We start from the raw sequence: 27986 nt of genomic DNA on the forward strand, positions 1-27986 counted from the left end.
ATCTCGGTTACTTGCATGTTGTCAGTAGGATGAGTGACTTACTTTTAAGTCATAGCTCTGAGCCTCACTCTGTGCCTGATACTCTTGCATGAGTACCCAGTCTCTATGGCGTGGAGGTTAATAGGGGTTACGGGAGAGAAGACAGGGGATCTCTAGGATGGTACCATATATAGTGGATACAGTAGTTAGAAGCCTTGCTGTCCATCTGTGAGCCAGTACAGCCTTCTCTGACTCCCTTCCCTCAGCCTAGTGTCAGTATTGGGAATGTGAGGCAAGACTCCCTTCCCTCAGGGTTGCATGTATCCAAAGGCTATTACCTCAAGTCAGGAGATCCTGGGTACAAGCAGCCCTAAGCATAGGGGTTTCCTGATTCACCCAAGGCCAGGATGACAGGAGAGGAGTGTCCAATACTGTGGTTCTGGGGGATATGGGGTCTCTGGTAGGTAGCATAGAATGGTGGTCATGTGGGTTGGGGTTATTCACCTGATTGGCACCCATTTTTACTTGTTGACTGTGTAGAGGTTGTGACACAGGTCAGAATCTAGGTTCCTGATCTTTCTTCCAAGCTCCCTCAAGTGGGTGTCATAGGCAAGCCACAGGTGGGTGAGGCCTTCCTTCTTGCTTAGGGTCTAGACTTGAAGTGCCTGCCAGCCTGACCTACATCCCAAGTAGTTTCTTTCTTGCTCTTTTGTATCATCTCTTGTGTGTTCCCGCACTCAACAATATGAAGGCCCCTGCCTACTTGGACGCTACAGCCCAGCAGAGGCCAGCCTGAACATGTCATTGTTCCTAGGCTGAGGGCAACAGATGGACCTAGATACAGTTCCCAGGACATCTCTGGAGCGGTGGTACCTGTTGGTGAGTGGAAGATCATAGGCATAGGCATAGCAGAGGCTTCTTGGTAGGGGAAATGGCACAGCCTAGATTGGGAGATCCTAGGGAACCCTTATAGGAAGCTGGGGAAATAACAATGCAGGTGCTCATTTGGGTCTGTAGCAGAGGAGTCTGGCCTTAGAGGATAAATATGAAACCCCGGAGTGGCCAAGCAGACCTGAACAAAGCAAGTCAGCTGCCCTGTCCCTGCTCTTGCTGCAGAGTGACAGTGTTGAATCTATTATCTGTGGATGGGGTTATGCAGCTACTGTCCCATGCAGGGCCCTTGCTGACATCTCTGCACTGCCCACTGGGGCCTGCTGAGGTGGCCTGTAGAAGGCTGCCAGCAGATCCAAAGCCATAGCTCCTGGGCCTGGGCTGGAGCTTTCCTGAATCCCAAGGAAGGGAGAAGTTGCTATTGGCTCCTGGCTTACATGTTCCCTTTCCTAACTAGTTTCTTACTTTTAGTTTCTTTAAATAACTTCTTATTTTGATATATTTTGTACTTAGAAAAAAGGTGCAGAAGTAATATAGAACTCTAGTATACTCTTTTATCTAAGCCTACCAATTATTTTCATTTTGCCCATTTACTACTGTATTGCTTTTGTGCCTTCTGAACTGGTTCTTGCGAACCTGTCTTTGTGGCTCTGCACACGTCTGTAGGCAGGAGGGACATCTGAGGCCCAACTTGATCTCTTTGGTTATTTATTTGGCAGTAAAGGCTGCAGGTGTTGTGGAATGTCTCTTTACTGGACTTTTTCCATGTCTTTTTGGAATTAGGTGTAGATTTGCTGTTGAACTGGAATGCTGTAGAGGTTCTGATGTATTCTTGGCTTGCTCAGTGGAACCATGTGATCCAGGAATTTTTGGCCAGACTGGGTTTTACAGGTTACTCTGATCCATTGCTAGGAGATTGTGAGAACTTGATGGACTCATGTTCCTTGCTGAGTTGTTACCCAGTCATTTAGACCTGTTAGTGACTTTCCAATCCCTTTTTCCTTCTGGTGGATGATGGAACTCTGTCTGTAAGTAGTGACCCCTTGATGAACTCACACTGTTAAGTAGGCTGTGATCTGTTTTTATCATTATTTGTTTTGGTCTTCAGTCAGTCCTGTCCTTCAGAATGGGTTTGGTTCTTTCAGCAAGGCCTCATCATTCCCTGGACACACACTTTCTGTGGGACAAGGTGCCCCCAGGTTCACCCTGGACTTTCCTTTCCATGGTCCCAAAATCAATCACTTCTTTATAAAAGCCCTGCTCCTTATGGTGTGTCAACACTTAGTCAGTCTTTGCAGCATGTAGACTATTAATAGTCTCCTGTGGTCAAGTATTAGTAGTGCTGAAATTTAGTCTTGGGTGAACACAGCCTGCCATGTTGCTCTTGAATTTCCTCTGTATCTGCTTATGCTTGGATGTGTGTTCGTGCACACACTGCCACTGCCACCACCAGTCTGTGGCTCTTCTCCAACCCAGAGAATCCTCATTCTGTCAGCATCAGTCTGTGTGTTCATTTGTTCAGGCCTGGCATGCAAATTTCCTTATTTCCAGCTAAGCACAGAAAACAGTGAGCTTACTAAGTAGAGTAACACATTGTTCTTGGCACGTTGTGAAATGTAGAGATCTAAGTGTGGGAGTCTCTGGATCTTAGTGAATGCTTATATGTGCAGCATTGCCTATACAGAGTCACAGTCCCCTGCCCTGCCCTGCCCTGCTTGACTAATGCTTCTTCCAGTGCCTCCAGCCCCAGTGTAGCTCCTGTCCAACTTTCCTCCCTTAGGTTCATTTGTTTGACGCCTATGTACTGTCCCTCACTTTGTTTGCACAGTACAATGGTTCTGTTTTACTCTTTTTTTTTTTTTTTCTCTGTGTAGCCTTGGCTGTCCTAGAACTTGCTCTGTAGACTAGATTGTCGTCAACCTCACAGAGATCTATTGCCCTGCCCAGGCCCTGTTTTACACTTATCCTTGTGGCTTCTTTTACTTATTCCATATTAATGCAAATTCTCCTTGGGTAAACATTTGAGCTGATTCTTATTTGAGAGGTGAGAGTAAAGGCTGCCAAGCACCTGTGCACACTTGAGCTTCCCTTTTTCTCTAGTGGGGGTTGCTGGAATGTGGAGAAGACAAACATTCAGGTTGTATGAAGTTTCCTAGTCTTCCTTGCCAAGGGTAGGATTCTTTCTGTCCCCCTTTTACCTGATGTTATTGAGGGTTTTTTGTTTTTTTAATTTCTGCTCTCAGTGTGTGGCAGAGCCTCACTGCTCTCCTGGTGACCATGACATGACACTGAGCACTTCCTCACTTCTTGGTCAAGGCCCTTTGTTCTCTTCCTTCGTGAAAGATACAGTCAAGTATTTTATTTAACATGGTGGTTTGTCTTTTCATTCTCGAACTGTGCGGATGTGTTGGGGTTTGTTTTTTTTTCTTTTGTGTGTGTGTTTTTCTTTTCTTTTTTCTTTCTTTCTTTCTTTCTTTCTTTCTTTTTTCTTTCTTTTTTCTTTCTTCCTTCCTTTCTTCTTTTTTTTTTTTAACAGTACCATGTTTCCCCTTTCCCCTGCCCTTTTCTTCATGATCAGCCTCATGGATTGGCTGGGTCTCAGGAAACAAGAAGGTTGTGACCTCTGTGGGTCTCACCTGCCCCCCTCTGTCTCCTGTCCCATGCCCACATACATACTGTATACCCTGCACACACTTCACTCTCAGGCAGTCTATCTGCTAACACCATTGTGCTTCAAGACCTGACCCCCTGATTTTATCTCAGGGAGCATCCCCTGGGTCCCATCCTCGTCGGCTCACTCCTGTCCTTCCCTAGCCTGTCTGTTTAGGCCCTGTCTGTACCCACTGTCAGGCTGCTCACTCATATTCCATCTGATATTCTGAAATTTGAGGAGTAGGTAAAGAAAACCAAAGTAGGGTATTGCCTGTGGGGAACAGTTGCATTCAAGGTAGCTCTGTCCTCTGTGCAGAAGGAGCTAAGCAAGCAGCAGGTGTCGTCAGCCTGTCGCAGGAGATCTCGAGGTCTCTCTGGTCCAGGGGAGGGCTCTTGAGGATGAGTCCTGGAGCCTTCATCTCCTCCTGCTTTGCCCCCCCCCCCCAAGCTTACCCACGTGGTGTTGAAGAGGCCTCTTCTGGCAGGTTTTTTAGAATTTTATTTTATGAGAACAGGCGGTTACAGCTCCCCAAGTGCTGTAAAAGTTAATGTGATGGCCTCCCTGCGCCTGTGCTCATTTTTATAATTTTTTATTTTATGAAACAGGACAGGGAGCTTAGTGACTTATTACTATTCATTTCGTTTCAATGCAGTAAATATTGATTCAGTTGGGGGTTTTCAATTTAAACCACTCGGCGATTATATAAAATATTACTGGCTTCTGAAATTATGCTTACCGATCCCTTCGGCTGCTCATTAAGGAAGGAGTGCAATTTTTAGATCCCTTTGCCTTCATCATTCTAATAAATGGGCTGAGATACGTTTTTGCACGGAAGGTGCCACAGAAGTTGCTAGCAGGGGCTTGACAGCACGGATGCAACTCTTAATTTGGAAGTCATTTCAAAGCATGCCTTGGTTATTTATTTCTGTTTGAGGCAGTCAGGCCTTTGAGCTTGGGTCCGCTGTGGTGCTGGGCTGCAAGGCTGAGTGGCATCCTCCTGAGCTGGACACCTGCTGCTTCCACTAAAGCGGAGGCCCATGCTCTTTCAAAGCCTTAGGGAGGGATGGGCAGGGGAGCCATCTTGTAAGGGCAGCAGCTAGCCCCTGACAAAAACTGAGGATGGGATATACCCTAAGGGATGCAGGAGTCTCAGGAAGGGAGGGTACTTTCTCAGAGATATTTTTTTTTATTTATTGTTACTTTCTTTAATTTAAGTATAAGGTGCTTTGCTGCGTGTATATCTGTGTATCAGTTGCATGTTTGGTGCTTGCAGAGACCAGAAGAGGGCATCAGATCCCCTGGAACTAGAGTTATAGACTATTGTGAACCACTTTGTCGGTGCTAGAAATTGAACTCCAGTCCTCTACTAGAGCAATAAGGTCTCTTAACTTCTAAGCCATCTCTCCAACCCCTTCTTAGGGATCTTTAAACCCAGTCCTTGCTAACTAATGGGACAGAGCCAAGACTGAGACTTGAGCCCCCAGGAGGAAACTCTTGGGTGCCCAGGCTGAGACAGTGTTGCTGGCTGAGTTGTTGCTGCTGTTTGGACAGGCAGCGCATGGACATTGTGCTTTGCCCCAGGTGCCCTTCTTATACTATGGCCTCAGAGCAGGAAGCCAGCTGGAGTTTCTGCACCCAGGTCATCCCACATCTAAGTTGATGGCTTCAGAACAAGCTTCAGAATGGCCCTGTGACCAGGCCATGTATGGTCTGGACTGAGAGTTCCTTCAGAGACTTCAGTGCCCCTGTGCTTCGAGCAGAGCCTGAGTTGTCCCTCAACTGTGTCTCAGATTCTGGAAGAGCAGGACAGGGCTGTAGTCGACAGGAGCGTCTTCCCACAGGGTCCCACACCCTCGGACAGCCTCTTCCAACAGCTGTTTTTACCAGGTTTTCAGGGCTGTGGGCACGAAGCTAAGAAGAGACTGTCTGAGGGGAGATAGGGAAGAGTACAGGCTAAGACCAAGAGGCTTCTGGACATAGAGGCCTCGAGTTTTGGACTTGGAATAGCCCTGTGTTGAGGCCTTATGTGGCCGAAGGAAGGCAAGGCAGGCAGCAGTGATTTGTTCCCCTGCCTCACTGGATTATCTGTGGTCTCTTTGTCCCTCTACTGCAGCACTAAAGGTGGACAGACCAGCTTGAGGGCATCAGGAGATGGTAGGACAATGAGCCATCCAAAAGCAGTACCTGCACGTCCTCTCTGCTCAGGGCTCTGCCCTGATGCCACTCATGGGTTCTGGTTCCTATTGGTCCTTGTGATATCTGTGTCTCTTGAAGCTGTCTCAGTCTGGTATGCTCTCTGGCTGCCTGCAAATTCCATGTGTTGTCTTTTCTTCCTTCTTTCTCTTTTCTCTTGTCCCTCTGTGACATGCTCTGTCTGCTTTCACTCTTGGCTCTGTGTTTGTGTGAAACTGTGCTTGACCCTAAGGCTCCCTGCATAAGTAGAGGATGTTCTCTAGAATATGCTGCCAAGCACAAGGAAGCTGAGGCCTTCCAGGTGGAGGAGTAATTCCGTACATGAATTCTGTAGTCCCCATGCTGCTGCCTGGAGTGCAAGCCTGAGGGTAGCTCAAGTGGGCACACCCCATCCTCCTCCAGCCCACCTGGATTCAGCCCTTCTGGGGAAATGTTGCTCTTCCCCCCAGTGAACTCGTCTACCACAGCTCTGTTGCACATGGGCAGTCTTCTTGGGTTAGGATGGTGACAGAAGGCTAAGGCTTGAGGGTAATGGTATCTTCTTTGTACCCACTGAGAAACTGTGGACTCCAGATCAAGGCTGGCTTCCAAGGCACTGGGCGTTCTCCTCTTCTGAACCCCATGTGGCAGAATCTGATTCAGAGGGTATAAAAGTGATTGGTCTCTTTACCCTTCTTGTTGACTTCTGTGGCTGAAGTTATGTCTAGGGTAATAGACATATAGCATAAAACATCACAATCAGACAGGTATGACCTTACCCCATAATAGTTTGTGGGTGGTTGTCCCTCTTCCTATTGGGGGTGAATCCCGAGGGGCAGGACCCAGGAGAGCCTCAGTGAGACTAGGCCACAACATAACTCCAGACCATACCCTGAATTCTTTAATGACAGAGCTGGAAGGCACATTCTTTCTGTGTGTCTGAGGATGGTTGGTAAGAAGGAACATTCAGAAAATCTGTAGGCTTTTCCTTCAGCTTAGGGAGCACTTGCTCTGGCCCATATGCAACTGCAGTTAGTGCCTGAGCCCCATGGGTGAAGGCCAGGCATGGGCAGTCCTGGACAGTCCTGGACATACACAACAGAAGAAAGTGGAGATGCTGCTCTGACAGGGAGAAACTAAGTATCTTTGTCACTCAGTGCTATCTGGGTGCCTTACATCATTAAATGCTGTTTTAAATACCTCTTTTAGCCTGGTTTTAGAGGTGGTAGTAAAGTGTCATTCAAATAATCAATACCACATCTGACTTCCTCTATATCAGTCCTCTAGCTGGTCTAACCTCAAAACATGCTTCACCTCCCAGGTTGGTGTTGTGATGGTGGGTAGTGATGGCCTTCCTTGCCTTAGAACTTGAGAAACTTGGCCTTTTTAGCGATAAGTTCTCTCCCATGAGAGCTGCTATCTGAAGGGATCATGCTATCTCCTGGACTCCCTGCCAGGTGCTCACTTAGGATCTAGGAGGGCTCACCCCAGAACCCCACTGTGTCATGCTGGGGAGGAGGTTGAGCAGGACTGGCATCTCTGCCATTACAGTACTTTCAGGAAAAAATGATGCTTCTGTAGGGTGTAAGAGTGCCACCAGGGGGCATGGTCTCTTAGGTCAGGGTGAGGCCCTTCCTATGTCCTCTTTCACCTGCCTCATGGCCTCTCATCTACAGAATGTTCTGTCCTCAGGCATAGGAGTGGATGACACCCTACCCTGAGCCTAGGGAACAGGCCCCCTGTGGGAGCTGCCTCCTCCTAGGTATTTGGTTTCTGTCCTCCACCCCACCCTTTTCTGCCTGGCATTTGCTATGGCTGTTGGAAGTCTCACGCTTCACATGCTGCCTGGGCAGCTGAGGCTCATGGAGGCCAGAGGTGTGTTTTGCTGGTGACAGTTGACCTGGTGTATAGATTGGAGTTGAAATTTGAGAGACTTCTTGTTTTAGGAGCAGGCCCAGGTACCCTGGTCAATCTGCAGGTGGGTGGGCTGGTTGGGACCCCAGCTAGGCTCTGAGGGCTTTCCCCAAGTCAGCAGGGTGCCTGTGGCTTCTTGCCCCTCCCCAGAGCTGCAGTCCCTTGTGTAATTTGCAGTGGGATGTCTGTTAAGATTGCGTCCACTTCCCAAGTCAGCACTTAATTGGCAAGGCGCTTGATTTAACAGCGTGGGAGCCTCCACCGGAAAAATGGCTTGAATAAATCTCTGCCTGACGCCAGAAAATAGATATAATCTCAGCATTAACTACATTAATAGTAGCAGGAGCTGAATTAAGAAAGCCATAAAGCATAGGTGGGGAGCATAAATTATGGTCCCTCCTCCCCTCCATGTTTGGGTCAGGGAGGTCGGGCCTGGGCGGGGCAAGGGCTTATCCACAGAGCCTGAACAGGAGCCTGAACAGAAGCTGGAGGGACAGCCCTGACATGGCCTGACCTATGGGTGTCAAGGGTCTCACCTGTAGGGAGAGTGTCTTAGCCCTTCCCTCCTGGCTCTTATTTGTCCCAGGTCTGGGTAATCCTGGCAGAGTGGTCCAGCAGTGCCATGAGGTGCTAGAATAGCCCTTGTAGTCATCATTAGGAGTGACAGAGCAGCTCTGAGCTCTGCTAGAGCATGATTCCAGACCCCATGCTGTCCTCTGATATTTACACCTAAGAAACCTTCTCCCCGCACCCCGAGACAGGGTTTCTCCATAGCTTTGGAGCCTGTCCTGGGACTAGCTCTTGTAGACCAGGCTGGCCACTGCCCCCTAGGGCTGGGATTAAAGGCGAGCGCCACCACTACCTGGCCTGAGAAATCTTCTTAAGGAGGCACCTCATTCCATTGCTGATTGGGCAGCCGAGCTCCACCTCAGGGCTGGCCTTCTGGTCACCATTCTTCATTATTGTTCCTGTGGTCTTCCCAGGGGCATTCTAATATGATACAGTGGCTCTGGCTAGGGCAAGTACCATTGGCTCAGCTGTTGTATGGGGCTGTTGTGGGGCTGTTCCTAGTTTTGAGAGACGCGGGGTGGCCATGTCCTGCAGATGAATTTGTATGCTGCTCTGTTCTGTTTTTGTTGGCCACTGTCATTAGAAACCTGGACTCCTGAGTTTTGGTTTAGTTCTTTAATTGAACATTGTTTCTTATCTTCTTATCTCTGACTTGCCTGTTGATTGAGGACTCATAGGACCCTTGAATTGTTCAGGGTATCACCTTTGTCATTTACCCAGTTTCAGTTTTGCTTTTCTATTTAAGGTCATTGCCAGAGGTCCTATTTTATATGCTCTAAAGTTTCTCTCCATCTTAAGACTCCATGCATCAGTTTCTGTAGAAAAGCCTTCTCCGAGACCCGCCTACCTGTTACCTACAGCAGTCTGACCTCCAAGGCTCTGTCCTGAGCTTTTCCTGGTAATAGAAACATACAGCAGACTCTAGAGTTATTTCTGTTTGCCTTTTGCTGTGGATTGGATTGTGTCCTGTTGGAATACACAAGGGAAAGCTCTAACCCTCATGTAACCTTATTTGGAGAAGAGGTCTCTGGGAGTGAGTAAAGTTCAGCTTTCATCCACTCTGACTGACGCCATATAAGAAAAGGAAGAGACTTTGGGAGCTCAGTCCAGTGCTCCGATGCAGGTCTCTGCCTCTGTTTCCATCAGTTCCTGGATGAAGGTTCTGTAGTGATATTTAAGATATTCATCAATCTGACTATAGGACAAGGCCAGTTCGGGCCCCCTCTCTATTCTTAGGGTCTTAACTGGGGTCATCCCTGTGGGTTCCTGGGAATTTCTCTAGTGCCAGACTTCTTGCTAGGCCCTTAATGGCTCCCTCGATCAAAATATCTCTTTCCTTGCTCTCATTTCTGTCCTTCCTCCATCTTGACTATCTCAGTCCTTCCAGTTCTCCTCCCCCCTCCTCTTCTCCCCTCCTCTTTCCTTTCCACCCTCCCTACTCTCCCACCCCCATGCTTCCAATTTTGTCAGGTGAGTCTATTTCTCCTTTCCAGGTGGATTTATGTTTTTCTTAGGGTTCACTTTGTTACTTAGCTTCTCTAGGATCATGAACTATAGGCTCAATATCCTTTGCTTTACAGCTAGTATCCACTTATGAGTGAGTATATACCATGTTCATCTTTCTGGGTCTGGGTTACTTCACTCAGGATGGCTTTTTTTGGAACATATTCTCTTTGAATGGATACTTTACTCAGCCTAGATATAGTAGGGAGGGCCTTGGACCTTCCCCGAAGCAATATGCCTTACTCTCCTTGAGGAGTGGATGGGGGGTGGGATGGGGGAGGAGGTAGAGGATATGGGAGGAGGGGAGGGAGTGGGAACTGTATGTATTGGTATGTAAAATGAAAAAAAAAAGTTTGTTTTCTTTAAAAAAAAAATAAAAGGAAGAGACATGGGTGCACACCCGGAGAAAAGCTAGGCGAGAACAGCAGGAAGGCACCGTCTGGAGCCAAGAAGGGAAGCCTCCCCTGAGACCAATCAGTCAGTGGCAGCTGGCCTCATGAGGAAGCATGTTGTGTTGTTGAAGCACCCCTGCTTTCTGTGGGGCAGCCTGAGTGGGGCACCTTACCACAGGTCCTCAGACTGTACAGGGTGCTGTGTGTGGCAGTAGCTTTGTCTCATGACTTTTCCATTTTGCTATTGACAAGTGTCTTGGTTGCTTTTTGTCTCGGCATCTGCTCACAAAGCTGCTCTCAGTCTTGCTGGACATGTCTTGAGGTGACAGAGAACTTTGATGTTCATGGAGTTTGGCCTTGGGATGGATGAAAGGATAAGTAGAGTAGTTCCCGTGCTCTTGCCCCACACTGCAGTCAGTTACAGCGTCAATGTTGCAGTCCCTGTGTTCTCTTATTGTAAAGTTAACAGGGCTCATATATGTTCAGCTTTAATCCAGTCTGACTGGTGCCACATAAGAAAAGGAAGAGACAGGAGCCATGATGCCGGTGTGGGGTGTGTGTGTGTATATATACACAAATGGAGGTCAAATGACAATTTGTGGTGTTCTCTTTTCTCCTTCTGTTGTGTGGTTTCCAGGGATTGAACCCGGGTTGTTAGGCTTTTCTACAAGAGCCTTAACTTGCTAAGCCAATTTGTAAGCCCTTTCACTTTTTCTTTACAAGTAAATAATGTTGAGTGTCTTCCACACTTAGCATTCTGGGCTGTGCTTTTTCATGGAGTTCTTCTTCATGTCTTTTGCCTGTGTTTGCCTTTTTATTGTTTGCTGAAGTACTGTATGTATTACAGATATGTCCTCCTAGATGTCTTATTGCATTATAGGGCTTGCTTTTATATTGCTGCTGCTGAAGCCAGCTGGGGTCTTGTACATGCTAAACAAGGTCTTTACTACTGAGCAACACCGGTAATCTGAGGACATGCTTTTTAATGCTCTGATTTATCATTTTTTTTATTTTTTCTTTCTTTTTCTTTTTTTCCTTTTCTTTGTTTTTGTTTTTTGTTTTTTTTGAGACAGGGTTTCCCTGTGTAACAGTCCTAGCTGTCCTGGAACTAGCTCTTGTAGTCCAGGTTGGCCTCCAACTCTCAAGGATTTACCTGCCTCTGCCTCCTGAGTACTGGGATTAAAGGCTTGCGCCACCACTGCCCAGCCTCTTTCATTCTTTTCTTTTCTTTTTCTTTTTTCTTTTTAGTTTTTCAAGGCAGGGTTTCTCTTTGTAGCCCTGACTGTCCCAGAACTCACTCTCTGCAGAACAGGCTGGCCTTGAACTCAGAGATTTGCTTGCCTCTTGAGTGCCAGCACCACTGCCCCGCTAGCATTCTTTTCTTTTATATAGATTCTTTGTTTAAGAAATATTTGCCTACCCAAGATCATATTTTCTTCCAGCAACTTACAAGTCACCTCTGAGTCTATGATCCTTCTTCGGCTGAGTTTTATTTTATAGGGTGTTTCAACACTCTTTTGTCCCTCAAAGGAGATAAGAAAGGATCTCCCTTAACTTGCCCAAGTACATGGTATCAATCCTCACCCAGACTCTTTAACACTAGAACTGTTTCTGATCCTTCTGTTTTTACCAATGGACAGGCTGTTTGTTGGGATTGTTCCTTAAGACTTGTTCTTCCAGGAGAACTTTAGGTGTACTTTTGTAGCCTCCCCCAACAACCATCCTCCAAGCAACAAGAGTGCACTTTATTCTTACTACCTTGTTTCTTGCACAGTCGGGATGGCCCTGCCTTGCTGTGTGTGTATCCTGTTCTCAGTGTTAGGTGAATGCCACTGCCTCCACATATGGGCCGGATATACCTGCTGTTAAGTTCTTGCTACTTTTTCTTCCATACGTATTATTCCACCTGGTTTTTTGCTCGCATCTTGGAAGGATATTGGTTCTCATATACCAATATCATTTATCTGTTCATCCCTCTAACTCTAATGAGTTTTTATTGTTGAGCTTTATGGTCTTTCCCTGGTGTTGGTATGGAGGTCACTTCTTAGCAAGGCTCCCCTCATACAGGCAGCTAACTGAATTCCCTATATAGTCTTGGAGAGGTTTTTTCCCATGCCTCGGTGGAAGAGCGTTGCTCTACTTAAATAGTATGACCCTTGGATACCTGAGGGCCTACCCATGCCTCTCAGCAGCTGATGCTTTGGTATTAAGTGGGTCCTGGGCTGACAATGTGGGAAAACGTGCCCAGCTGCAGAGGACTGAGGATGCTGCCTGTGGTATATACCAGCCATTACCACCACGGATAATTGTGTTGGCCACTGAGCCCCAGCCTCTTTACCCATGTTGCTGAACTCTGCACTCTGAGTAGGGCCATTAAGGCCTAGCAATACCTGTTTTTTGCAGCTAACATACAAAACACCAATAGCTTCAGCTGAAATGGATTTTTAAAAGTGTCATTTTATGGAGAATTTTACTTTCCATCTTGTTGTTTATTAGGCTCTTAAAGGGAAAGCTTGTAATGTATCCATTGATCGAAATACCAATTGAATAGACGTGAGCACATAAAGTACATAAAATCGCCCAGCCCCTCGTAATAGGGCAGCGTCATTTGTAATGGAGGCAGTGCAATTAGCTTTACCCACCACCGCTGGGCTAGGCTGGTAAGGTGTGGCCCTGAATCACTGTTGCTCATTAATGTGAGAGAGGATGGAGCAGGATCCCTCAAGGAGTGATACCCTGAAGAGTCCTTGGGTAACAAGCAGAGCTTTTCCTTGGAGCCCTGTTCGTGGGTCAGCCTTGGGCCCTAATTAGCCAACCTTGTCCCACCTCCTTCACCAATAGCCACTCACTTGCGTCCCCTGCCTGCCAATGGCCTTACCTGCCCCAGGCTGACCTTTTTCCTTCCATACAGTTTACACAGTCAGCCTTCTCCATGGATATCCTGTCCTCACTGCGGCCCTCCAGGGCAAGACTGCCCTTTTCCTTCGTACAGGTGCCTGTATCCCAGGGATAATGAGTCTTCTTAGTTACCTCCAACTTCATGCCTGTGTTCTGCTTGTCCCTTGGCCCCTGGTAGTCTTCTCCCCAGGACTGTCTCCATCTCGGGAACCTGAGATGCTGGGTTGTCCAGGTCGTTGAGATAAAGCCTGTTGAGGCTTCTCTCTTCCAGAGCATTTCATGGGCTGCACGCACTGCCCTGCCCTGCCCAAGATACGCAGGTACTGAAACCATTTGGTAGGACTAGCACTGGGGGAAAGGAGTGTTTGTACTGCTTGGTACCCACGCACATGCTCATGTACTTGCACACACACAGGCACACATACTAGCTCACTCTCCTGAGCTGAATGGCTGGCGTGGGGTGGCCGGTTTCTGGTGGAAAGCCCTGCTAAGCAGTTTAGTGCCTGTCACGGCGGCTCCGCCTGACCTACTTGGGGATTCGCCGTGCAAGCTGCCTCTTCTGCTGACTGCGCACTCTTGATCGCTCAGCTCCAAGCTTCAAAAACCGTGCTCCATTTCCTGAAAAATGCTTCCCTGGTTGTTTTCTCTACTCCCCAGCCAGCCTGCCCAACCCCTGTTCCAACACCACCAGTTTGGGCACCCTGGCCCCACATGCTAACATTCTCTGGGTAGCAGTTGTTGGGGTCACTACTCTGTCCTCAAGTGTCCTCTGACCCACCTCTTCTTTCTAGCCCATTGCTTTCTTGTGCTCAGCCTTGATTTGCAGATGGGTACCTTGTTTGCGAGATCTCCTTGTTCTGTTTCTCACTATCCCTGCCTGTAACTGACCAGAGCTTCCTGAGAGGTCCTGGGAACCCACACCTCTGCTCCATATCTGGCACTTGCCCATTAGTACAGATTTCCAGAGCTGCCCACATTCCACACAGCATGGGCCTTATCCTCTGTGAGTCCCGGATGACAGTCAATGGCTAGGGCTTCCTCTAGGACATAATGCCTGAGCTTGGACCCAGATGCAGTCATGTCTTCAGACAGAGGGACAACATGTGTAAAGGCCCAGTACCAGGAGCACAATAATTTGAAGGCTCTGCAGCTTCCTAGGGTAACTGGAATTCTAGACTAGAGAGAGGGAGGGTTTCAACATGGGAGCAGTGACCAGCAAGGACTCGAGCTCAGCCCTATGGCCCTCTAGTGAAATAGACAGAAAGAGGATATTGGGGAAACTTTATCAGCTGACTAGTTTCAAACAAATGGACAGGAAGGAGTAGGTGAAGGAATCCTTAACCTGAACCAGTAGAAGCAAGGCTGGGCTCTAGGTGTTAGCAGAGGACAAGTGGCTGAGACCTGAGGTTGGAAGGCAGGTAACAATGCCTTGGTTTCTGAGAAGTCTGGGAGGCAGAAGGTTCTGGGAATGGAGGTGGACGAATTAGAGGAAAAGGGTGGGAGGTCAGTGTAGAAAGTAAATAGAAACAAGTGGACTTTGGCAGTGAGGGGAGGGGGCACACATGGGCTTTTGTTTGTTTCTTGTTGGGGAGAGGTATGTTCATGTGAATGTGTGTGTGTGTACACATATGCACATCTACATGGAAACCAGAGATCAACCTTAGGTGTCATTCCTCAGGATCCATCCACCTTGCTTTTTTTTTTTTTCTTCTAGACAGGGTTTTTCTGTGTAACCCCTGCTGTCCTGGAACTCACTCTGTAGACCAGGCTGGCCTCAAACTCAGTCACAGAGATCCGCCTGCCTGTGTCTTCCAAGTGCTGAGATTAAAGGCATGTGCTACCACCACCTGGCCCACCTTGTTCTTAAGACAAGGTCTCTCATTGGTCTGGAGCTCAACAAGTCAGCTAAGCTGGCTTGCCAGTGAGCCCCTGGAATCTCTTCTCTCTGCCTCCCTATTGTAAGTATACACCTCTGCACTTGGCTTTTTACACGTGTGATGGAGATTAAACCCTGGTCCTCTATTTGCATGTCAAGTGCTTTGCAGATAGAGGCATCTCCCCAGCCACCTGTTTCTTTCTCACAGACAAGGTTGTAGTGTGATGGATAGCAGCAAGAGCCAGAGCTGAGCTGGAAGGCACAGGAGGTTCTGGGTGGGACTCTTCCTATCTTCACTTAAGTTTACCTATAAACTATCTGTGCTGTCTGCTATACTGAAAGGAAATGAACTCCGGTCCCAGCTCCTTGCCCCAGCTGCCCAGGGAACTCTCTTCCCTCATCAGCAGTGTTTGTAGAGACCCAGCTCTGATCTCAGTCTCTGTGATTCAAAGATGCTAACGGACCTGGTATATGTGGGTTTCCAAGTTTAGAATTCACTGTCTGTGACCTGGGCCCCTGCATGCTCCCTGACTGTGCCCTGGCCAGAGTCTCTTCCAGGGTCCCTGCTCCCTTACCGTCTATACTGGGTCTGTACTGATCACACTGGTTTCTAAGAGAAGGGTGTGTTGCATGTCAGGGTCTCATGCATGAGGACATTACAGAGCCAAGAGAATGGCACCCAGAGTCTGGGTTGCAGAGGCCAGGCTGCCTGGAGGACTGTGCCCACAGAGGGGCAGGTAGGCAATTGTTAGGAAGAGCTGTCTACCAGATGCTTGTCCTCTGAGCTACAGTCTGCTGCTGGTGATGTAAGTGTTGGAACATTCTGTTGTGTCTGAACCCTGTAAAGCTAGGGGAGGACAGGCTTAGCTATCCAAGTACCTTCAACCCCACCACTGTCTCTCTGCCATCCCAGACAGCTTCTGACTTGAAAGTTTCCAGTGCTCATAAGGAAGTGGTCACACAGCACCTCTTTTTTTTTCCTTTCTTAAAAAAAATTAAAAAAAAAAAACTACTTTTGAGGTGTGTGTCTTTCTCCCCATTATCGCTGCTTTTCATTTAAAATGTTATCTCCCCTTGCCCCATCCTTTGTGCCCCACCCCCAAGGGGAAGAGGGGAGGCCTAGCCTCACCCTGGTGTAGTCAAGGTTATGGTGATAAATCCTGGGGCATTGTCACTTCTATTCGGAGTAAATTGGCTGGCCGCTTTCGGGCTGAAGGAAAGATAATTTGCTGTAGTATTTCAAATGGATTAGAAATGGATTTGAAGGGAAAGTTCATGCCTCCCATTACAAAGGCGAGAAAGAAGACTATCTTAAGGCACTGTTCCCTCCCTGGCCTTCATTATCCACGCTTAATACCTTTCCTATTTTCCAGCGTTAATGAAATTTCCTGGCGGCATGGGCCTGCCGGACGGATGGGAGAAGCCTTTAGATCTGCGGCTCCCGTTGCAGAAAAGGAATTACAGAGCCATGCCGTGAGGGCAGGCGCTTGCAGGGTCCTTGGCCCTGCTATTATCTCATTAATTTTATCCCCTCTTCTCTGTACAGTTCGTTTCCAAAGGCTGTCCTCTCCATTAGGGTAACAATTTACTGGAGTGCTGTGACACCCATGGCAGTAAAAAGCTACAAGGCCCCACCTGGCGCCCTCTGCTGTGGCTTCCAAAGCCAGTGAATTGGCAAGGGTGGGTGTGGGTGGATGGGTGAGGGAAAGGCCTTTGCTTTGACCTGGTTAAGCTACAGGGTCCAACCAGATCTCCTTGGGTTCTCATCCATAGCAACACCCAAGTGTAGCCCCGTGTAAGGCTCAGGCTCTTGGTTGAGCAAAGCAGCAGGTAGCACCTGTGCCTATTCCCTGCAGGCCCTGGATCCACAGGCCTTTGCACACAGTCTAGGATAAGAACACAGGGGCTGCTGTCCTGCATCTTGCCCAAGTAGATCCACAGATGGCCCACAGTTGTTCTCACCATCTAATGAGCAGTTTTTGAAGGAAGAAAGAGAAAGGGACAAATGGATATTTCCTGGTCATCCCTAAGAATTTAAACATGTTAAGCCAGATTGGTGTAATCCCAGCACTCAAGAGGTTGAGGCAGGAATGTCCCTTGTTTGAAGTTATCTCATAGTAAGACCTTGTCTCAAAAAAAAAAAAAAAAGTAAAACAAAACAAAATAAACATGTGGAATAACTAAGGCTGTCTTGGGAAGAATTGTAACCACAGCTGAGCCTTTCAACTCTGAAGACCAGTCATGAAAAACCGGCTTGTTCATCTGAGGGTCAAGGGCTGAGAACCAGGTCTGGTCTGAGTCATCCTAGCCCAGCCTGAGCCCCATGCTTTCTCCTGATTCCTGGTTTCTTGAGGCAGGCCATTGATATCCCCAACTTGAGACTTCCTCATGTGTAAGGGAGGGGCTGCAGTCCTCCTTCTTGGGCAAGTGCTTGAAGAAATAAAGGTACTCTACAGTTCTGGTTGGGCCTGGCGAGGTCTCTGGCTGCCTCACACTGTTTTAGTCTGTGGCTCCTTTTCTGTGGTTAAATCTAGGGAGGAGTAGAAGGGAATCACATTCAGAGCTCCCTGTGCATTTCTCAGCTCCCTAAAATGCCTCTGCATCGGGTGTGTTCTTGCAGGGCTGGGCCCCAGCTTGTAGTTGAGCATGCGTGTGCTTGTCTTCTGACTAACATATTTCTGGTGGCTGTGTATTTGCTCACATTGTAGAGATGGAGTGTGGAGTGCTTGGGAGAAATATTATGGAAAGAGAGTCTGCATGGACCCCATCAGGTCTTCTGGTAAGGACCAGAGCTGGCTTCTAGCTTCAGTTATAGGGTGGCTAGCTAAGAGATCACTGCTGCAGAATTGTACTCTTCAGTCCCCTCTTCCTCAGAATTGCTACTCTAGCCCCAGGCTGGTGGATGCAGGGATCTTTTCAAGTCTCATATTGAACAAACTCTAGTAGCTACTGCTCTAGTACCAGTTTATTTTAACTAAGGATTTGGAATTAAGTTGAACATCCTTTGTGAAGTGACCATAGCTCTGATTAAAGATCAGGACATACCACTGAGCCTCTAGGACTGGCAGGATTGACAGTAGATCTCTCTTGGTTGGACCTTTTCTCATATCCAGTGAAAGCCAAGAGTACAAAGTCTGATATACTAGATCTTGGGTCACAGTCTTATAGGACTCCTGTCTCTAACCCAGCTGGTATCCAGTAGAGGGCTGATGAATGTGTGATGGGTAGGGCAGTGAGTGGCCAAGCAGACCAATCACTGCAGCCTGGCTTCTTGGCAGGACTCTTTCCCTCCAAGATTGGTGTTTGTGAGCTTGAATTTTAATTAAGAGAAACTGGGTTAAGTGCCTTCTGTGGCCTCCCCACTACTGTTTGTACTTACACCGCAGCTCTGGTCCCCTGACGGCTGGCTCGCTTTGCTCACATTATCTCACTAATGAGCCCTCTGAGGCCACTGGCTGGCAAGAGTTAGCCCAGCTTGCAAGTGGAGAGACCAAGGCTCAAAGGGGCTGTGGTACTGAATGTTAGAATGGTAGCTGAGCCCAAGTGCATGGCTGCCCTTCCCCTGGTGCTTTTCTTTCTGGGTGGCTTCCCTTGGGTGACAGGGCAAGCTATGGTGGGCAGTGCTGCAGGTGTCTTGGTAGAGGCAAACAAGCAAACCCCCTCTGGCTGTTTACTCTATACTTCAGTTCTGGGGATTCCTTCTTGGCCGCTAGTTGGCTGGAGAAGGGTCTGTTAGAGCTGTGGAATCCTGAGAAACTTCAGACCATACTTTCACCAGGAGCTAGTTCTAGATAGGCCACAGGGCCATGGGAGCCACTGGGAGTGCCCTGTGGGGTCTGGAAGAGAAGGGTCACAGCCCTGTACCAGTCTGGATATGTTGCCCTCACCTTCCATTTTAGCTGTCTCCTGGGGAGTGGGGACTGCTGTTATGAAGGCCTCTGTGTACTCTGCTGGTACATAGCTGGTGCCCATTGCTCACATTTGCCACTAGAGGGCAGTGCACGCAGGCTGTGATCATGTGATAAGCAGTATCTGATTTACATAAACATTACACACCTCCAGAATGTATCTTGAAGATTGGCTGCAAGCTGAGCCCCCTGTGCTCACCTGGCTGCCTGGGGCACCAGGTTCCCTCCTTGAGGGCAGTCTACTCAAATCACAGCTAGGCAAGGGCTGTTACATCAAGGCCCTTCTTCAGCTTGGTTAGTGCTTGAGCCTCCAGGGGTCCTGGGGTGTCTGGTAGACCTGAAAGCTTGAAAGGGTGGGGAGCAGTAGGATGGTCTCTGAGGTCTGTTCTCCAAGCCATCAATCCTACAGCTGCCCCTTTCCTCTTGAACAGTAATTTCTATCCCACACTGTGGACCTGATGAGGTTGTGAGAATGCCCTTATACCTTCTCAGTGCAGGGCTCTCTGAGCAGTGGATAAGGAGAGAGGTGCAATGAGCAGTAGTTCCCCTTGATCCCATGACTCTCTTGTCCTGGGGCAAAGCCTGTACCAACCTTGGCAGAAACCCAAGTGGTTGTCATATACTGCAGCCAAGGGGCCAGGGCCTGCACTGCTTTTCAAAATACAGGTGCCCAGACAGCTGCCTTCTTGTGTGCTCAGGGAACATACCCAGCATGGAGATACTCACCAGTGGCCAGACTAGGAGACAGCAAGGACAGGTGTGTTTTGGAGGAGGCCAGTCCTCTCTGTGACCCTTTGGGGGCTCATGAATTTCTAACCAGTTTGTGTAATACTGTGCCTTGGGTCTCCTTGTCAGAAGTCCTTGGCACTACTGCTACAGAAACGTCTCTATGAGAGGTAAGGGGACAGAGCTCTCCTGGCAGCTGGGCCAGAGATACCTAGCGACCCCAACTATAATGTACCCCATACAGCAAGTGCTTCAGGCTGGATGTAGCACAGGCCACCAAATCTATAGCTTATTCTGGGCCATGTCTAATAGACAGTTTGTTGTCTCTGTAGGTCCCTGGTGCTGAACCGTCTGCGTCCAACCATCACTGGGAGTGGGAAAGCCCCACCTAGTTCCCCTCGGTGGCGCAACAAAGGCTATCGCTGCATAGGAGGGGTTCTCTACAAAGTGTCTGCCAACAAACTCTCCAAGACCTCCAGTCGGCCCAGTGATGGCAGCAGGGCCCTCCTCCGCACAGGTGAGATGGGATACTGCAGAGTATGTGGATGGGCACTGAATGTCCGTGTGTCTCACTGTCTCTGGGCTCTCCGCTGTGGGCATAGCCATGTAAGGGAGCAAGGCCAGGGTCCTGGAACTTAGAGAGCTGACAGAGTGGATGCACCCAGAGAGAACTGGATGGGCACAGGGCGTTAGTTTCCCTTGTGAAACTGAAAGGGTAGCCAGAATGGGGGCAGTGTTGGGAGGCCCTGCAACCCTAGTGTCCCCTGAGAGTCTGAGTGGCGCTTGCCTCTTGCTTGGCTGAGCAGCCCAGATTTTCTGTGGGAGACTATCAGGAGCACCTGTGTTTTGCTATTGGACAAAGGATGAGCCAGGTATGGTAAACATGCCTGGGTGAGCGAACACCTGGGGCCATGGCACCCCTAATCACATTGGTGATGCCTCACCAAGTATATCTGGAGGCAGGCACCATCACTGCTGCAAGCCCCTGCAGCCTGGGGACAGGCTGAGGAGAAAGGAAATGCTTTGGATGTGCTTATTGTACAAATTAACTAGAAAAGTATTTTGGTTTCAGTCCAATTTTACCCTCTTTTGTGCCCATCAAAAAGTACAGCAAGATTATGGATTGCTGTGGAATTGCAGAGGCCCAGCTGTGCCCAGCAGCCCTGTTCACTCACCAGAGGGGTTGAAAGGAGAAGAAATCAAGCAGGGAGAAGGCACTGTCAAGGGCACTCCTAGGATCATGAAGACAGGGAATATCCCATTTGGGACAGCCAGCTCCTCTGTGTCCCTGCTAGGTTGTGCTCGAGAGCTGTTCTTCAGGTCCAGAGCTTCCAGGTGCTGTTCTCTGGGCAAGATGCATAGGAAATATAGCTCCTGGCATTTCTCTCTTTCGGGTAGAAGAACCTGGTGTACTCATTTGAGAACTGTGGGAGTTGCCTGGGCTCCTGCTCTGTTATATGCCCTTGGGTCTCCACTTCCCCATCAGTAGTTTCCCTCTTCCTGTGACTTTGATCTGTCTCACACTCCAGGCTTCCTAAGCACCAAAGCTTGGGATTAAGATGAACCTTGGGCTGGGAAATAGACCCTCTCATCTCCCTGTAGTGACCATTACCTGGTGACTACCACATGGTCCTGTCCTCAGATACTAGGACTAGCCATCTTGTGCTGCGTCCTGATTTGCATTGTTTCTGGCTGGATGGGCTTAGGGCATGGGGCTGCACCAGCCATCTGAGCTTCTTGCATCGCTCCTATCTGGGGGAGGTAGAGATGAGAGGTGTAAATAACCTCTGTTACAGGAGACAGGGTCCTTCTATTATGTAGAATGTAAATTCTGTCAGGGCAGCAGAAGTGTTGGACTTGGCCTCTCCTAGTCAAGTGTCCTTCACTGGGAGGTGATGGACTCTAAGCTACACAGAGGGCTGACTGCTTCCCTGTCCCTTCTCACTGGGAAGCTGTGTCTGTTCCTGTGATCCCAGGACCGAGTACCGAGTTCTATAGACTCTGCCTTCCCGTCTCCCACACACAGAGCTTCCACATCACCATGCTGTGAACAGTCTATCCTCGTTACTCTGGGCCTGACCTTTTGCCCCCTTTCTTTGCTGTAGACCCAACTAAGAAGGAATTTCTGCTCCCATAAGCCCTTGCAGCCTTGTTTCCCAGTGCTCTAGCAGCCACCTAGAGCCTCTCCCCATCCAGCCAGCGCTGTCTAAGGGAACATGTGATGAGAGCAGGGTGGGAGTCCCGGGGCATCTCTACCTCTACCTCTGCCTCTACTCCTGTCCTTGCTTTTGCCAAGGCTTCCATCTGCTGCCAGTCAGAGCATCATTGTCCCTGACCTACCTTACCTAAGCCTTGGCAGCCATTCTGGGGCTTGCCTTTTCTGTCCCTGGGACAAGACACAGGCTGGCAAGACCACAAGGGAGATGACCAGTAAGCTGGGGAGCACCTGCTGCCTGGACAGCCCCCCTCCACATGACCCCCACCCCACAGTGAGGAAGGTAGATTGCTCCCAACAGTACACTACGGCTGACTGGCCCACTTACACTAGTCATAATTAAAGAAATAAATTTCCTTCTCTAGTGTCAGCAAACCTTTGACTTCAACAAGAAAGTACAACCCTTCACAGAGGGATGGGGCACCAACTCCTCTCCTGGCCACTCCTCCAGGCCCTCAAGGATAGTCAGCATTAGCCATGGCTTTCTTGACTTTGTGAAGTTCAGCCTACCCTCCCAAGTCTACCTGCTATTCAAATGGCCCCGTTCCTGACCCTTGCCCTGATTTTGCCTGGGAACTGTATCCTTGGTTGGCTGGACTTGCTGAGAACACAAAGAGCTGACAAGTCCCTTCAAGTAAGGGACAGAAGTCGCAGACTACAGAGCTAGCCCTGGCTTCTTGAGGGCCTCCAGGCCAAAGTGAAGCAGGTATGCTCTGTAGTGTTCTGCTGCTGACTAGCCACCTGTATGCTCCTGGGCAAGGAAGGTTTCTATAGCTTTCTTTTGTTTGTTTTTGAGACAGAGTCCTTCTATTATGTAGCTATGGCTGTCCTGGAACGCACTCTGTAGACCAGGCTGTCCTCAAACTCACAGAGATCCACCTGCCTTTGCCTCCCGAGTGCTGGGATTAAAGGTGTGCACTACCACACCTGGCCTTCTGTAACTAATTATTTGTGCCCTGTCTTCCCCTCCTTGGGTACCAGGAGGTCACATTAGAGGGGCATGCAGGGAAGCTTTGTTAGCTGCACTCAAAGGGCACAGAGCTAGCAGGTTATAGAGACCCTGCTCGTTGCTGTTCCTCACTGTGACTTCTCTACCATTTTGGTTTTCTTTCCAAGATTGCAGTTCTAGGTGCCTTTGTAGAATGTGTCCTACCTGGACCTGGCAGACTCTCAGCTGAATAGACCTGGTCTTAGCACTTGCTCCAACCTCTTGGGAGCAACTAGACAACTAAGCAGTAAAACTGAGGACAGATCACTGAGCTTGGCCCCTTATTTGCCTGGTGGGCTCTGCCAGAGTGATAGCCTGAGTGCTGAGGAGGCTTTGACATCTCCGAAAGATGAGCTCCCTTTGAGGACCAGCGAACAGACAGGGCACAAAGCAAGGGTGGGGCTGGAGGGAGCCAGTGTTTATTTTGGGAAACTCCAGGAAGTGGATGTGCTCCAGAGTGCACAGCAGAAGCAGCACCTTATGCTCCCAGGTCAGGGCTGTGCCGATAAGCTTTTTGCACCTCTGGTTGCTTCTTTTCAAGCCAGCTACTTTATGTGCATTTTTAACACTGCAAAGCATTTGGAAAGGTGCCTCCCATCCTTGTCAAAACTCCCACCGTGAGCCCCACGCTGATGTGTTTTTAAAAGCAGAAAGTGGAAAGATGAGAAAGCTGCTCCCTACCAGGACCTGACAGGTGGCACGTGATGCCCACGTGTTCCTGCCTGGGAGCAGATGGTGCCAGTGTCACCAGCAGGCTGGGTGACAGCCCAGGAACCAGTGCTCATTGACAGACTATCACATTGCACGTCACTAGTTACCAAGACTGGCAGGTGTGAGTATGTGTCTGTGCCACCTGAACATTACTCCATTGCCACCCTAAGGGCAGGTGTCCTCAGCTAGAAATAGAGACCACCCTAAATTCTTCCTTGCTTCTCCACACCCTGAGACCCTTGCCACCCTTCCTTTCCCCTTACTGCTTCCTCCTCAGGCCCTGCAGTCCTTCCTGTGCCTTCAGTTCCCTGTCCCTACCTTGAGGTCCTTGTTCATGCCCCAACTGCCTGAGCCTGCATAGTTATGCAACAGAGCCCCTGCTCCCCACTGGGGCCCCATGGATATCCTTTTTAAACTCAAGGGCACTGAAGTTAAGTGTGGGGCAGCCTCTGACCAGAGAGTCCCACAGAACTCTGGGAGAGTAACATCCAGCTTCACAGCTCATACCTCAGATACCTCAGGTACTTCCTAGACGCAGACAGGATTTCCCTAGCAGGCCTGGTCTTGTCTTGGGCCCAAAGTCCCTAAGATACCAAGGTTCAGCATATCATTTCACCCCTGTCTAGGGAAGACTAAAAGGGTGTGGGGAGCTCTCAGGGCCAAGTAGCTCGCAGGGTGCCCAGGGACGATGGTATGAGTTCCCAACCAGCGGGAACTGAGGGGTGCTGCTCTGGAGCAGGTCCCGGGTGTTCTGATTGTGTGCATTCAGGCACTTTAGAACATCCCCTTTTAAAACCTAGATGGCTTTGTCATCACCTCAGGTCCTCAGAATTTCTGAGTGATGTCACTTGTGCCTCTTAATGCGGTATCCATTTCAGCAGCTGCTCTGTAGGAAATTGGATCTGGTCTGGGAAGGGTCATGTGTGTATTTGAGGAACCAGGGAAAGCCACCCTGAGCAATCCCTGCCCTGCCTGCCCTGTGATCCTGGAGTTGGCCTGTGTCTTTAAAAGGCCGGCAAAGCTGTGTGGTGCGCCTGGGCATCTCCTCACACAGATGCCTTGAGGTTTTCGGGGAGCCCCTTTCCTATTCCGTTGTCTTCGTGTCACGTTGGTCACCTCAGAAAGGCTAACTGGATTTTGGTGTTTGGGAGTTTGAGGAGTATGAGAGGGAGCCTTCCAGCTTGTAAGTAACAAGATCCAAATGGACCCAAACACCCTTGTCTGCAGCCACTTTGCAGAACTGCAGGTCGCATTTTCAGCTGTGCCAACACATTCTTCTTTCTCCTCTTCCCTTCCTCCCCTTCTCCCTCTTCCTCCTCTCCCTCAGAACCCTCTTTCTTCTCCCCCTTCCTACCCCCCTTCCTTCCCCTCTTTTCACTGTCCTTCCCTCACACTCCCCCCCTTTCCCTCCTCACCTTCTCACTCTCGTCCCCCCTCCTCTCCTTCACTTTCCTTCCTCCATTCCCCCCCCATCTTTTTTTAACAATCCTTTAAGTCTAAAAAACCAATTTCTCTCCTATACAGCCAGGCCCATATTTTCCGCCTTGGTATAAATAAGTAGCCTCCTCTGTTACCTTCTCAGGCTCTACAAAATAGGTGCCATCACCCTTTGCCATTTGTATGATGGCCTCCCTGGTAGCCAGGCCAAGGACAGAGTCTAGAGACATGTCTATGAGCTAATCACTGCCTCAGTGCAAGGCCCTTGCCCCTTGAGCCTCCTGGGCACTGAGCGGGAGCAGGAAACTGGGAAGCCAGCAGGGAACCAGCAAATACCAAGTTGATCTTAGGTCACCTAGCTGGTTGGAGACATCAGGGACTGGCAGTCTGTTCCAGTCTTTGACCCTGGCATGCTGGATCCAAGGCTGCCCACCCTCAAGATAAGCCAGGCTCAGGGCCTAGTATTGCCCCGCTCTTGATGCTGTGTCCCCAGAGGGAAGAAGGGCTATGCCTGAGCTAAGTGCTAGGGGGCTCCAGGGTACTTTGCTGAGATGATTTGGCAGGAAGAAGGTGTGAGTCAGCCAGGGAAGGTTAGGTAAAGGCTATAGCTGGGATGGGCCTGATGTGACCTGTTTCTTCCCCTGTAGGACGACTGGACCCTGCCACCAGCTGCAGTCGTTCCTTGGCCAGGTGTGTCCCTTGAGGCTGGGAAGGTAGGGGCTCCCTGCTCACTCTTGGGCTCACAAACCTCTCCCTATATACAGCCGGGCCGTCCAGCGAAGCCTGGCCATCATCCGGCAGGCGAAGCAGAAGAAAGAGAAGAAGAGAGAGTACTGCATGTATTACAACCGCTTTGGCAGGTGTAACCGTGGCGAGCACTGCCCCTATATCCATGACCCTGAGAAGGTGGCCGTGTGCACCAGGTGCCCTGCCCATCCTTACTGACTACTTGGGGGGTTAGTGGCAAAACCTGGCACCAGCCCTCCCCAAACCTTCCTGTCCCATGCTGCAGATTTGTTCGAGGCACATGCAAGAAGACAGATGGGTCCTGCCCTTTCTCTCACCATGTGTCCAAGGAGAAGGTGAGTGCTGTATGGTCAGCAGGTCTGCTCTTCCAGATGTTCCTGGGTGCCATCCAGCCTTCAGACATATTGGGCTGCATAGTTTTCCTTGGTCTTAAGTTAACAGCTCCCACCTCCAGTATCCACACGCTCATATATTCCTCCTCCAGCTCACCCCTTCACTCCCATGGCCCGCTGTGCTGTGCTGTGCTGCCTCTTCCTCCTGCTGGAAGCAGCACCAAACCTGGGGTCCCAGCATATCACAGACAAGAGTCTCCTCCTGTCTCCATCGCCCCAGGTCCTATAATGATGCCAGGCTACTTGCCACCTCCTCTACGGAACAGGGGAGGGAAGCCTCATAGATGCTCCTATAGTAGGAGGCCAAGGTCTTTTCTGTCTTCTGTCCCAAGGCTGCCATAGGTGGAGTAGTGATCAGAAGAGCCGTGGAAGTAAGGCCAAGAGTGCAGTGCCTAGGTGTGCCCCAGCCTGGAAGGACTGGGAGCACTGCAGTCAGGGCCACAGACCTCTTGGCGTTAGCTGTACCCTCTGTCCTCTGAGAAGATGGCCATGAGTGTGAGGAAGGGCCTGGGGCCAAGGCCGCAGTGCAGAGGAGGCGGGTGGGTGAGGCCCGCTGCTGCTCCGACAGCTTTTCCCCTTGAGAAGCTTGGAGAGAATCAGCATTTTTCTCCCTAATCGAGCTTCGAAACTCTGTCGTGAGCAATTTGGAAATTCACGTCGAGTTTCAGGTTCATTAAGCGCCAGCTCCAGAGCCTGTGCGCACTCCGAGCTGTCTAATGTGTGGGCCGCACCAGCGCCCTGAATTAATGTTATTGTTATTTGTGTGGACGTGGCGGGGTGCAAACAAGGTTAATTGAAATGAGAACGCAGTTTCCTCTTGGTAACGGCCCCGCTCTGACAGCCAGGAGGAGCTCTGTTTGGTGCAAGAGTTGGCTTTATTATCCCTTTTTATTAGAGCTAATTTGGGCTCTATATCAAAAACCACATTAAGGGAATTGTCTACAGCTTCACCACTGCCAGCCCAAACGGGGCCCCCAGCCCCTCTCCCCTCTGTGGCTGCAGTTAAAAGACAATTAAAAATAAACTCTTGCTCAGTAAATCACCCTTTGTTTCTTTGATTTCCCCCCTCTCTACTCCAGGGCTGCTGCCCAGCCTCTTCCTCTTTGGCCTCCCTCAGACAGGTTCCTGCCTTCCCCTTTCCCACATTGCCCAGAAAAGTGACTTTTTAAAGCCCATGCATGGGTCAGGGAGGTACTCCTCAAACCCACTGCTAGTCCAAGTGTGAACATCTGTCATCAGGCTGAGATGTGCATTGTGACTTCCTGGGGCCTAGGAGGGTGTACTGGGCAAGGACAGTGACAATGTCCACTCTCCAAACAGTCCAGGAAGGGCTGGTACTTGGCCCCTGGAAGGGGAAGGAGCCTGGAAAATTCAGAGACCACCTCTTCCCTGGGTAGTCTCAACCTAGGTCCTGTGCTGTTGGTTTTGCTCATCTTGGGCTTGGGTTGCCCATCTTCCACTCCAGGCCCACATGGTGCCAGCAGTCATCAGGGCTGATTTGCGGCTCTCTGTTGAGAAAGGAGCAGGATATATATCTGGATCCTGGGCTGAGTCACTTGCCCAGGCCTGTCCACCCACAGCTGCCAGGGTGGGTCCAGACTTCCTGCTCCAGGACCCAACATACTGATAGACTAGGCCTTAAGTGCTACCATGTGACCAGTGTCTGACCTGGTATATGGATGCCCATCTCCAAGTCTGCCCCACCTAGATTAATAGAACTATATCCCAGGGCTCCCAAGATACACCAGGCCATGGGTTGGTGGTTAGGAGCCCTGTTTACTGTGTTCACGTGTAGGGAATAGCACACCTAGGAAAAGCCACTGCTGCCGTGGCTTAGCTCCATGCCTTCATTTTGGCCAAGTGATAAGGGAAGCAGGGGTTTGATAGAGGAAAGTGGCTCCTCAGACCCCAGCTGCTGCTGGCTGGCATTGTGTATTCATTCCGATGGGGTTTGTTTCTTGTTTTGTTTTTGTTTGCCCCCCTCCCCCGCCGAATCTCTCTCTATCTCATATAT

The 27986-nt window shown here is 49.6% G+C and overlaps 1 protein-coding gene across 2 annotated transcripts in view; it reads left to right on the forward strand.

Moving 5' to 3' along the window:
- Nucleotides 1–27986, forward strand: part of Zc3h3 (zinc finger CCCH-type containing 3) — an 83440-nt gene that overhangs the window by 36288 nt on the left and 19166 nt on the right. For both annotated transcript variants that reach the window (XM_050145063.1, XM_050145064.1), the window contains exons 5-8: nucleotides 19815–19999; nucleotides 25481–25523; nucleotides 25598–25756; nucleotides 25846–25915. In XM_050145063.1, the coding sequence (XP_050001020.1) occupies nucleotides 19815–19999; nucleotides 25481–25523; nucleotides 25598–25756; nucleotides 25846–25915 (457 nt within the window). The remainder of the gene's footprint in view (nucleotides 1–19814; nucleotides 20000–25480; nucleotides 25524–25597; nucleotides 25757–25845; nucleotides 25916–27986) is intronic.

Source organism: Alexandromys fortis, unplaced genomic scaffold, assembly GCF_014885135.2.
Source record: "Alexandromys fortis isolate MF-2015 unplaced genomic scaffold, M_Fortis_MF-2015_v1.1 scaffold_2_1_26212458, whole genome shotgun sequence".
NCBI classification, from domain to species: Eukaryota; Metazoa; Chordata; class Mammalia; order Rodentia; family Cricetidae; genus Alexandromys; species Alexandromys fortis.